At 51.8% G+C, this 12,198-nt stretch overlaps 1 protein-coding gene across 1 annotated transcript; it reads right to left on the bottom strand.

Annotated features, from left to right (window-relative positions):
• Positions 1-8,761: 8,761 nt before the first annotated feature.
• Positions 8,762-9,718, bottom strand: LOC132321400 (olfactory receptor 14A16-like). The gene has a single exon (XM_059834898.1). It carries the CDS (start codon positions 9,695-9,697, stop codon positions 8,762-8,764), a length of 936 nt encoding a protein of 311 aa, XP_059690881.1. The 5' UTR covers positions 9,698-9,718.
• Positions 9,719-12,198: the final 2,480 nt, after the last annotated feature.

The following is a 12,198-nucleotide window of genomic DNA, read 5'->3' on the forward strand; positions in this document are numbered from 1 at the left end:
CAGGCAGGAAGTCTGTGGTTTCCCCCTGGCGCCGTGCCCTGGCACATCCCTGCGGTGCCCCCGAGCCACCCCCACCCCGACTGCTCCAGCCAGGGCTGCAGGGGCTGCTCCTTCGGCCTCGCAGGCATGGGGCCGGGCAGCTCCTGTCCCCCGTGATGCCCTTGTGACAGCACACGGCCGCTCTGCACCGAGCCCCGATGGCCATGGGCTGCCACTGGTGACGTGACCTCATACCCTCCTACTGCCACTGCTGTGTGCGCCTGGGTTATAGTGATGGTGACCTCACACCCCTCCTACTGCCACCGCTGTGTGCTCATGGGTTATAGTGATGGTGACCTCACACCCCTCCTACTGCCACTGCTGTGTGCTCATGGGTTATACCTCCCCCATGGCATCCCTGTAATGAAATGGGATCTCCCCAGTGCACTGGGGAGATTAGCAGCAGTCATCCCCATCCAGCTGGAGCTGCTTCCCTCCCTGACCAGCAAGGCCAGTGTGGAGTCACTGGTGGCCCCAGGCACCACAGCCAAATAGCTCTGCAGAGCAGCACCACGAACTCGGGGCCCTGGGAAGATATTGGGGAGCCGTATGAGTTTGCTGCTGTCCCTTGGTCTCTGTGCCCAGCACATGCCCTTGAGACAGCCTCCTCCACCCCATGCGCTGGCCCTTACCCCAAAGTCACGCCCAGTCCTCGTTCCCCATACCAGCCATTTCCAGCCCTGGCCATTCACCGTGGACCAGGTGAAGGCTGATCTTTGAAATATGACCAGCTCCATCCTCTTGCTGGGCTCAGTGTCTGCACTGGGGGAACAGCCAGACCTGCATGGGCTCACACATGCCCAGACCCTGGCAGGCCCCAGAGCAGGGCTGAGCCCCAGTGCCCTGCACCACAGCTCGTAGTACCTCCCCTCCCATGCCATCGTCCTCACTCACGAGCACCACCAAGTGCATTACTCCCTGACCAGGTATGCAGAGGAGCTGCTGGAGGGCTTCTCTGCTCACCCCTTCTGCCTCAAACTCTGCCTTGGTGCCAGCCCACAGGCACTGCCACATTCCCTCTGTGTGAGGTGCTGGGTGCCTCCACATGCCCTCCTCTGAGCCCATGCAGGGACCCCCAGGGTGTAGCTCTGCTTGGAGCTGGCCACCAATGCTTGGCTGTGCAGTCGCAGGGGATCTCAATGAGGCCACACTTGGAGAGAAGGTTGTGATTGTCCATGGTCAGAGTAGGCATGAGGATCTGCCTGGCAGTCAGGAAGGGCAGAAGAGGACAAGAGACAATGAGGACAAGAAGCTAGAAGGCAAATTTCAACTGAGGTTTAAGAAAACAACCAGTCACTTTCATAGTTGATTAGCACAGAGTGTGGGGCTCAGAGGTTTTCAAAACTCAAGTGGAGAAAGCACTGACCAACGGGATCCTACTGACAAGCTCTCCCTGCTCAGAGCACATCGTAGCACTAGACACCTCCATTGGTTCCTTCTGACCCTTCTTGGCAGTATCTCTGGAGATTGCCTAGCCTAGTCTAGAGCAGGTTGCCCAATACAGGGTCCAGCTGGGTTTTGAGTATCTCCATGGATGGAGACTCCACAACCTCTCTGGATAACCTGTTGCAGTGATCAACCACCCTCACAGTAGAAAAGTGTTTTCTTGTGTTGAGATGGAAGTTCCTGTGCTTCAGATTCTACCCATTGTCTGTCACTGGGCAGCATGGAGAAGAGTCTGGCTCCCTGATCTTCGTTCCCTGCCATTGGGTATCGATACACATTGATGAGATCTCCATGAACCTTCCCTTCTTCAGGCTAAAAAGTCCCAGCTCTCTCAGCCTCTCCTTGTGAGAGATGCTTGTGTGCCTTCATCATATTTGTGGCCCTTTGCTGGACTCACTCCAGTAAGTGCATGTCTCTTTCGCTGGGCATCCCAGCACTGGACATAGCACTCCAGATGTGGCCTCACCAGTGCTGACTAGAGGGGCAGGACCACCTCTCTCGACCTGCTGGCCAAGCTCTCCTGAATGCAGCCCAGGAGGCTGTAGGTCTGCTTTGCCACACAGCCACACTGCTGGCTCGTGGCTAGCTTGGTTTCCACCAGGACCCCCTGATCCTTCTCTAGAAACGTGCTTTCCAGCCAGTCAGCCCCCAGCCTGTACTGGGCCATGGAGTTATTCCTGCCCACGGGCAGGTCTTTGTGTTTCCCTTTGTTGAACTTCATGAGGTTCCTCTCTAGCCAGTTCACCAGCCTGCCCAGGTCCTTCTGAGCGGCAGTGCAACCAGCCGGTGTATCAGCCACTCCTCCCAATTTTGTATCATCCACAAACTTGCTCAGGATGCGTTTGGTCCCATCATCCAGGACTGTAATGAAAAGTTGAATAGAATGGGACCCAGTAACAACCCCTTTGCAACACCACTGCTGATTATCCTCCAGCTGGACTTTGTGCCACTGGACACAACCCTCTGGGACCAGCCATTCCATCAGTTTCCAGTCCACCTCCTTTTCCACTTATCTAGACCATATTTGCTCAGCTTGTCTATAGGGGTATAATGGGAGACAGGCTGACAGCTCCCTGCATCCTCCTCCTTGCCCTGCTTCAAGATAGGTTTTACCTTTGTTTTCTTCTAGCCCTCAGGACCCTCACTCAGTCACCATGACCTTGCACACATGGTTTCAAGTGGCCTACAATGACGTCAGCCAGCTTCCTCAGCACTCATGAGAGCATCCTCTCAGGTCCCAAGGACTTACGCATGTGCAGTTTGCTTAAACGTTCCCTAACCTGAGACTCCTGCACCAAGAGAAAGTCTTCCTTGCTCCTTGCTTCTGGTCTTGGGTGCCTGGGATTCCTGAAGGTTGGTCTTACCAGTAAACTCAGAGAGGAAAAGGCATGGAGTACCTTGGCCCTTTCTGTGCTCTCTGTCACTAGGGTCTCTGCCCCATCTAGCAGTAGGCCTGCATTTTCCCAAGCCTTCCTCTTGCTCCTGGACTGTTGTTGAATCCTTTGTTGAGGCCTTTCACATCCAGGCTGAATTACCAGATTGAACTCGAGATGGACGTTGACTTTCCTAACACCCTCTCTGAATGCTCAGGAGGTTCTCGGTGCCCTCCAGAACCCTCCTGGGTGTCTTGTGCCCTGCTGTGCTGCCCCTCGGGCAGGTGCCTGACTGGCTAATGCCCCCCATGAGGACCAAGGTCTGTGAACGAGAGGCTTCTACTTCTCTGAAGAAGGCCTCATCTGCTGCTTCTTCCGAATACGGTTGGTCCACAGCAGACACCGACTATGTTACCCACGTTGGTCTGCCCACTTATCCTGCTCCATCAGCTCTCATCTGGCTCATCGTCTGTCACAAGCAGAGCTCCATGCTTTCCTGCTGCTCGCCCACATACAGGGCAACTTCCCCTCCTCACTGACCTGCCCCGTCCTTCCTCAAGAGCCTGCATCCAGCCATGGCCACATTCCAGTGGTGTGAGCTGTCTGACTGTGTCTCTGGTATCTAAGTCAGATTACAGCTCAGGAACTGCCCACAGACTCCAAATTCCTCCTGTTTGCTCCCCTCTCTGTGTGCATTCCTGGACAGGCACAGCAGAGGTGTGCCCAGCCATGCTGATGTCCCTGCTCAGATTGAGGGCTACTTGGCAGGTGTCCATAAGCAGCCCTGCTTGTACCCTTTGCTTCACCTCCAACTTCCTTTTTCCCTGATTCCCCCATCCCAAGTTCTTCCCTTTGGTCATCCTCAATGCCTCTCATACAAGAAGCCCACCTCTGTTTTCACTTTACCCACTGGCCCTGGCTTTGCTTGCCTGTTGCTCTCCTTTGGTGTTTCTGGGATGGCTGCATTGGGAATTCTTACCTTGGTCAGCAAGTCCATTAAACTAGTACCTCCTTTTATGATCCATCATGTCCTTCAGTTCCTCATGCTGTCGTCTTGTTCGAGGCACCACAGGACAGGGTGAGCCACCTACACGCACCCATTAACAGCTGACACAATGAAGCTTCAGTTCTGGGGGACCTCGAGAAACTCTGAGATTTCTCCAAGAGAAAGCTCACCAAGCTTTACAAGGAGAAGTGGCCAGTTCTGCATCAGGGCATGTATCAGGGCAAGCTTGGAGCTGATGGCTGAGGAGTGTCCCTATGGAGAAGGCCATGGTCACTACAAGGGATGCTCTAGGAGCCAGTGGAGCATGCTGGGCACGAATAAGGCCAGCTGCATATGGGGCTGAATTAGGAGGAGCGTGGCGACCCAGACAAGGGCAGTTACCTCCCTCCTTGACTCAGCACTGGTGTGGCCACATCCAAAATAATGTGTCCTGGTGTGGGGCTCCATGTTCTGCAGGAGTGGGGAGGAACTGGAGAAGGTCCAGAGGACGTCTGCCAAGATGGGGTGAAGGGGCTGAATCACATGACTCGTGCAGAGAGGCTGAGGGACCTGGGCTGCTTTGGCCTCATGACATAGAGGCCAGAGCAATGTTGGAGTAGCCTGCAACTACTTGAAAAGTGGTTTCAGAGAGGATGAAGCTTTTCTTTGTAGAGGAAGAGGCATGAGAAAGGAAAAGCTTTGGAGGCTGAGACTAGACATGAGAGAAAATGAAATGTCACTTGAAGGGTTATGCCATGGTGCAACAAGAGGTCACCGGGGCTGGCGGTGTTTGTCTGTGATCAGCCCATGGCTTTCTGTTTCAAAGAGAGACATCGGTACAGGCAGGGACCTGTGAGGGTGACAGCAAGGTGGGGAAGCGGATAGTGGGTCTACAGCCTGCAGGGAAACTGGTGCAAGTGTGGGACAGTGTAGGGCATCCTGTGGTGGAGATGGCCAACAACGATAGCCGTGCAAGAAATGGTTTAGACAGAGAGATAGGAAGAGATAGGTAGAAACGCAATTAAGGAGCTGATTAAAGAATTAACGTGACTTCAGAAAGATGGGGCAAGTTTCTAACTCCCTGACGCTCAAAGCAGCAACCAGATGGGTGGACGGTATTTGAATGAACAAAGAGCAAGGGGAGTGGGAAATCTGGCCAGCAATGGGAAGGGCAAATGTCCCAATACATCTGCTGAAAAGATGCCCTTAGACATGGTCATTTAACCAGGAGAGGTAGGAACACCTGAAAGATGAGGGACATTAAATATGCAACGTAATATAATAGATAGAGTAGTCGTAATGCAAGTACAGGAGATGACTATTTTTTCTCCTATGATCAATGCAATTCCTGCAAATTCCCATTCTGACACGGTGTGAAAACATTGCCATTATATTAGAAGTACTCCATTGTTTCAGCTGATGAAAATGTGCTTATATATGTTTTTTTAATGTTGCAGATTTGTTCATCTTTCCAGGCAGACCTTGTCTGTCTGACCATAAAATATCCAGGGCCACATTTAGAGACCTGAGTGTACCTGAGGTTTTGCCTGGGACTGGCAAGCCTGAGCAGAGCTTCTCGGGAGCTACAGTTTCAGGCTGGGCAGGGGGTGTCCAGGGCATCTGTACTGGCAGGAGGTGCCTGTGTCCCCATAGCTGAAGGCATTTGTGTCTTACATCTAAACCCAGTTCTGGAAAAAACCTTCCTTTTAAAAAAAAAAAAAAGAACAAGGACACAAATTCCCCCCATTGACCAGTATATTAAAACACAAGAAAATAAAACAATGAAGATTTTAAAAGCTGAAAAGTGTTTTTAAACATTTTCTTTGCTTTGCATCTTCATGTTTAGTTCTTTGCTTTATTTTTATTGACATTTTCTAAACATGTCTCTTATCAGGCTGGCAGCATTTTAAAAAAGGTCATTTTGTGTCTTGCACATGTTACAAATCTGTAATATAAAAACTCATCTGCACAATGTATGTAGGTGAGCAGGCACTTCTTTATTGCAGTGCTGGACGCACAGGAGATCGCTCCACCTCGTGTGCGTGCTTAGTTTCTCTGCTACAAAAGTTATATACAATCAAAGTATACATATTCATCATATTTCCAAGAAACAATTAACATATTCATACAATTTCCAAGAACTCATTAATATATGTAAATGCTCGTGACGCATGCGCCTTCAGGTATACAGGTGGTGGTCTAAAGGTCCTCTGGTGGTCGGCCATAGTCTTCCTCATGGTGTCCTTTAGTTGAACCCAATCTTTGCGCATGCTCAGGTTGGTTGCAAAATCCCATTCTTGGAATCTTCTTTAGTTTTCCCCGGTTTACTGACCAGGCCTACAACTTATCATTCTCTTGACAAGCAAATTCTACCTCTTCACAATGCTACATTGTTCAACAGTTAGTTTATGAATAAATCACAGATAAATCATACCTAGTTACCTTCATACAAAATATATATATAATTTAATTTTTATTAATCGCTCTTTGGACTATACTATTCTATCAATATCCATACTTAAAATAATCAATGGTTATTTCTATTAATATCTATTGATCGGCATTCTTGATATTCAAATCAAGATGGGAAAGGTAAGGAATTTTCCAAGCAGCATCATTGGTGCATATCAGGTCACAGGACTCAAGCAAGACTTTTCTATTCAATTCTTCATCGTTCCATCTCGTTACTATTAGTTCCTTAGAATGGAACAGTGACTCCCTGGTGAGGTTCCTATGGTTATTGTTTCTAACTTCACAATCCTAACTTATGCATTTGTATCTTATTATTTCATTTATTAATCAAATTTAACCTTTCTATATGATCATATTTTGATTATTTTAAAAAAATCAGAGTATTTACAACACACAGAGCCCTGTGCCCCCAAGACAGTTCCTGCTCAGGACTGTCAATGATACCCCTCAGTCTTTGCAGAGAGAGAGTCACACGGTGGTCTTGACGTCTCTTTGCTGGCTTAGATGTTAGTTTAGGTGGTCACATGCAGCAGAGGAAGATTCTTGTCCCATAAACATTTGCTCTGTTGCTGTCAGAAAAAGGGCCTGACATTATAGGATCAATTCAAGTTGGAAGGGACCTTGGGAGTTCTGCAGTCCAACCTGCCAGAAAAAAGTGTCCGACCAGGTTGTTTAAGGCTTGGTCCAGTCAGAGTTTGAAAACCTCCAGGGACGGAGTCTGCACAGCATCTCTGTGTGACCTGCTCCAACGCTTGGCTCAGCTCATGGTGAAATAGACTTCCCTTATCTCCAGGCTTAATCTCTCCTCTTTCACCTCCCACCCACAGTCTATTGTCCTCCGGCCATGCACCATGGTGTAAAGCCTCTTCCTCTATTCTCTAGAATGTTTTTGTAGGCACTGGCAGGCAGCAATGAGGTCCCTCTCAGCCTTCCTTTCTCCAGGCTGGACTAGCTCAGCTCCCTCAGCCTCTCCTCATGGGAAAGGTGCTCCAGTCCCTGACCATCCTGGAGGTCCTTTGTTTCAAGCAAAGTGATTCAAGCTCTGAGCCCAGCAGGAGAATGGAGATGGACAGGCAGGAAAATTCACCTGTAAACTTGGGGTGTGCTGCCAGTGTTGGAAACAGCCAGCGAGAAAGGCTGAGGGGTTACAAATGCCCTGGGCCACCTTCCCCAACTCTCCATGCCACCAAAAGCACAGAGCAGCCTCATCCCTCCCGCGGCTGCAAGTCTCAGCTGCCTTCCACGAGCCCTGGTTCTGCACCACCAACCCCCTCGCGTGAGTCCGCACCCTGCATGGTCCAACAGCTCAGCTAACTTTAGTGTGTTCTTCTCCCGAGCACTTTCAAGCCCAGCCCAGTCCCTCTCTGGCTCTCCCCATCACTTCCCACCTCCCACCCATCTCTCCCCTACCCAGCCCAGAAAAGCAGCCCATTCTGGGCTGACCCCACGGCAGTGCCCACTGATGGGTGCTGCAAAGCTCTGCGCACTCAACCCCCCAGCCCCAGCCCCTCTGGAAGTCACTGTAACTCCTGGGGGGCAGAGAGGTGTCTCAGCCTTCCCATCAGCTCCAGGGCTGAGGGCCAGCCATGGCATGAGGAGACAGAGGCCAGTGTCTCCCTGTGTCCCCTGCTCCTGTCTCCAAGACATCCTTGTCGTCCAATGCCAGCAAGACCCTCTGTGCCAGTCCCTCTCCCGGGAAAAGACTCCTGGCCCAGGGGCTCCTCAGGCTGCTCCGGCTGCCCCAGCAATAGAGAAGCCTGCCCCGAGCTGGTGCATGCAGAAATAGGTTTCTCTTGGTGATTTATTGCCCCCCTGGAAGCACAGGGTTGCTCCTTTGCTCTTGTCCAGGGATGTCCCTGCCCCCAGAGAGCCTTTTCCCAAGGAATTGTGTCCGTGCTGGCCTGGCTGGCCTCTCTTGCCCCCTTGCTGTGCTCCCCACAGGACCCCAAGCTGGCAGTGGTGCTCTGCAGAGTGAGCAGGCTGTGGTGCCTGCAAGCCATGCTGAGCCAGTCCCAGGCAGATCCCTGTGGATCATTCACCATCTCCAGGGACACTGGGAACCCACAGGTGAAGGCTCATCCCAGGCCCATTCCCTAACACGTTGCCCCATGCCCTTCTCCCCTGAGCCCATGGAGAGCCCAAGCAAAGCAGCATGACCTCGTAAGGGCAATTTCTTCAGCCTGACCTCAGCTTTGGAAGAACCCAACCACCAGACACCGGCAATGAGGAAATCCCCTTTTATTACGGAGACACGACACGGGAGGCTGTACCATTGTGCCAGAAACATGCAAACAGGCCTCTGGGTCAGACGGGCTGGGTTTGTGCCTCTGGTGGAGTGGAGTGGATGCAGCCATTCCTGGATAAACATTGTTATCACAGATAAAATGCCCAAAGCACAGGAGGTTCCAAGGTGGATTTGAATGACTTGTAAAGAGACACGGGCAGGTTAATGCTTCTGAGAGACTACTGACAGAATCAGCTTCTTCAGTGTGACCTTAAGCTCCTGGTTCCTCATGCTGTAGATGAGGGGGTTCACTGCTGGAGGCACCACTGAGTACAGAACTGCCACCACCAGGTCCAGGGATGGGGAGGAGATGGAGGGGGGCTTCAGGTAGGCAAACATGGCAGTAGTGATAAACAGGGAGACCACGGCCAGGTGAGGGAGGCATGTGGAAAAGGCTTTATGCCGTCCCTGCTCAGAGGGGATCCTCAGCACAGCCCTCAAGATCTGCACATAGGACAGAACAATGAAAACAAAACACCCAAAGTCCACAAAGATACTAACCACAATAAGCCCAACCTCCCTGAGGTAGGCGTCTGAGCAGGAGAGCTTGAGGATCTGTGGGATTTCACAGAAGAACTGGTCCACAGCATTGCCTTGGCAGAGTGGTAGTGAAAATGTATTGGCAGTGTGCAGCAGAGAAGTGAGCAACCCACTGCCCCAGGCAGCTGCTGCCATGTGGACACAAGCTCTGCTGCCCAGGAGGGTCCCGTAGTGCAGGGGTTTGCAGATGGCAATGTAGCGGTCATAGGCCATGATGGTGAGAAGAAAATATTCACCTACCATTGAGAAGGGAAAGAAAAAGACCTGGGCAGCACATCCTGCAAAGGAGATGGCCCTGGTGTCCCAGAGGGAATTGGCCATGGCTTTGGGGACAGTGGTGGAGATGGAGCCCAGGTCAAGGAGGGAGAGGTTGAGGAGGAAGAAGTACATGGGGCTGTGGAGGTGGTGGTCGCAGGCTATGGCGGTGATGATGAGGCCATTGCCCAGGAGGGCAGCCAGGTAGATGCCCAGGAAGAGGCAGAAGTGCAAGAGCTGCAGCTCCCGCGTGTCTGCGAATGCCAGGAGGAGGAACTGGGTGATGGAGCTGTTGTTGGACATTTGCTGCCTCTGGGCATGGGGACCTGTGCAAGGAAGAAAAGTCATTGAGAAGCTAGGGGAGACTTTTCTGAGCAAAACCAAAGCAATTTCCTTCAGACCCTCCCCTTGCTACACACCCTGCTCCCCTGATTTACTTTTCTAGGAGACCTTCCTTCAGCTCCATGGCTGAAGCACTGGTTTGGTGCTGCCTGAATATGCTGTGAGAAGTGGGCTGCTGAGGTTTCAGCCCTGTTCTGCAGCAGTGAGTTCACGGGAACGGTGGAAGCAGGGGCCAGTCCTGGTGTTCAAATATGTCAGATGAAACCACCCCTAATGCAGAAGAGCTTGTCAGCATCTGCATTCCCAGTGCTAAGGAACGAGGTTGGCAGAAAGCAGACTGAAAGTTTTCTCTTTGTTTTTAAATTCCCCCATCTTGTTTGAGGATGGTTTTGGGATGTCAGAAACCCTCAGTATTTCTGTTGCATGCAGTGAGAACACAGTGAAAGCAAGAGGATTGCCTTTGGGTTAGAGCAGAGCGAGGGGAGCTGGTCTGTCCGTCAGTCTGAGATGCCCTGGGTTTGCGTCTTTCTGAGACTGAGGGCGATCCCACTGCTTTGTTTCTGTGAAAAGCCCCCAGACACTGCTGAGAGCAGAGGGATCCACTGCAGACCATTAAATGTCTCACTCTTTCTCGACGTCTCAGCAACCCATTTCTAGCCAAGGACACACACGGCTTATTTCACCAACCCAACACCATTTCCTTGGTCATAACATCTCTGTGCTTATCCATGGTGCTTTCAGATAATACAAAGATTTGGGACAGATTTGCATCCTGGAGGGCAGCTCACAGCATGAAGGATACCTCAAGGAGATACCTATGTTTTTCATGATGGAGTCTCACTAAGGGAAAAATAGCTCATTCCCCAGCCCCACAGACTGCACTGTCCACAGCCTCACAGGTGTGAGGAAAGCTGGGACCCGTGTTCCCATGGACACACTTGCATGGAAGGACGCACAAGATCAGTGTGTGACTCTGCAGATGAAACTCCCATCCCCAGAGAGCCTGACAGCAAGAACGAAGAATCCGAGTTCACATCCCTGATATCATCCCTGGGAGAAGGCAGTCCTGTCCCTCTGATGGTGCAGCAGGAAATACCTGCTCTGGAGCACATTTTCCTCCTCCATAGGAAAACCCTCCCAAAAGATCCCATAGTCTGTGGGGTGTAAAAGCTTTTGGAGAGTCATGTAGGAACCGCAAATCCATTCCCCTTCAGCCAGATACTTACCGTGTCAAGGGCTGTGAAAACATCTTTCCAAGTGAGCTCTCAGCATCCTCCCATTCCAGACTGGCTTTAATCTCTCCTTGCCTCACTTCTCTTCCCCTCGGTGCCTGCAGGCAGTGCCCTCAGCCCTGCTGCGCTCTGCAGAGGAGCTGCTCCTGGGCAGAGCTGTCTCTCCTCAGCGCTGCCCGCTTGCCATGAGCTCCCTCCATCCCAGGAGCCCGGCCCAGCTCAGCAGCAGAGGAGCAGCCCAAGGCGGCACTTTCTCTGCCCCTCGGGGCTCCCCCCAGGGGTCCCTGGGGCTCCAGGGGAACCTGCTGTGAAACAGGCTGGAGCAATCACTGAGGTTCCCTCCCGCAGCTGGGGAGAGACACTTCTTCCCAGCACTGTCATTTCCCTGCTGAGAGACAGACTCACGCCTAAATATCAACTTTTCTTGGCCCATCTTTAGACAGGACAGCCAGACAGGGACAGGCAGGGATCTCCTTTACCCCTGCTGAGGGAAGGGATGCAGCTGAGCCCGACAAGGCATCTCATCCTGGGTTTGGAGTGCTGGGGCTGGAAGGGCACTCAGCTCCCTCCCATGCACACCACAGACCCACAGCAGGTGGGATTCCTCCTGCCCCCCTTCAGGTGGACACACAATAGGCACCTGCATGTGAGCTCCTGCTCTCAGCTCCCATGGTAATTAATGGAGCTGGAGGCCAGGAGTGAGCTGTTCAGATGCAGTTGTCTGGTGACATCTGAGGTGCCAGAGGTGGTCAAAGATATGTGCCGCTAATAGAGACAGATTGAAGGTACGTGCAGGCTGATGTAGAGACAGGCCAACATCTGGGGCATCTTCTTGGAGGCTCTTGGGAATTTCCTTTGGCCAACTGAAAGGACAGCTGCTGCCCAAATTAAGGGCAACTGAACCTGTCCCTACTCGTTATGTTCAGGTCAGCCTATAGAGATATTCAGATGATGGAATGGAGCCGTATGCCATAGGGAGAGCTCCGTCTCTTTCTTCCTCTCCTCCAGGTGTTGGTTTTACTAGATCTTCACTGACTGTATTGGCAGCTGTCTCGTGTTCATCCCCACATTGTGGTACAGAATTCAAGGCAGGTGCTCAATGTAATGTTCAAATCCAGGCCCACAGAGCTACATGAGATGCCAGGGCTGGCAAGAAAATCACAGGACCACCAGGAAAGCAATTCCCATTCAGGGTGGGTGTGTGACAAGGCACCGCAGGCGGCATTGCAG

Source organism: Gavia stellata, unplaced genomic scaffold, assembly GCF_030936135.1.
Source record: "Gavia stellata isolate bGavSte3 unplaced genomic scaffold, bGavSte3.hap2 HAP2_SCAFFOLD_42, whole genome shotgun sequence".
Taxonomy (NCBI): domain Eukaryota; kingdom Metazoa; phylum Chordata; class Aves; order Gaviiformes; family Gaviidae; genus Gavia; species Gavia stellata.

What these genes read in the sequence shown, in the direction of transcription:
- LOC132321400 (XM_059834898.1), bottom strand. Translation starts at nt 9,697, where the DNA reads ATGTCCAACAACAGCTCCATCACCCAGTTCCTCCTCCTGGCATTCGCA.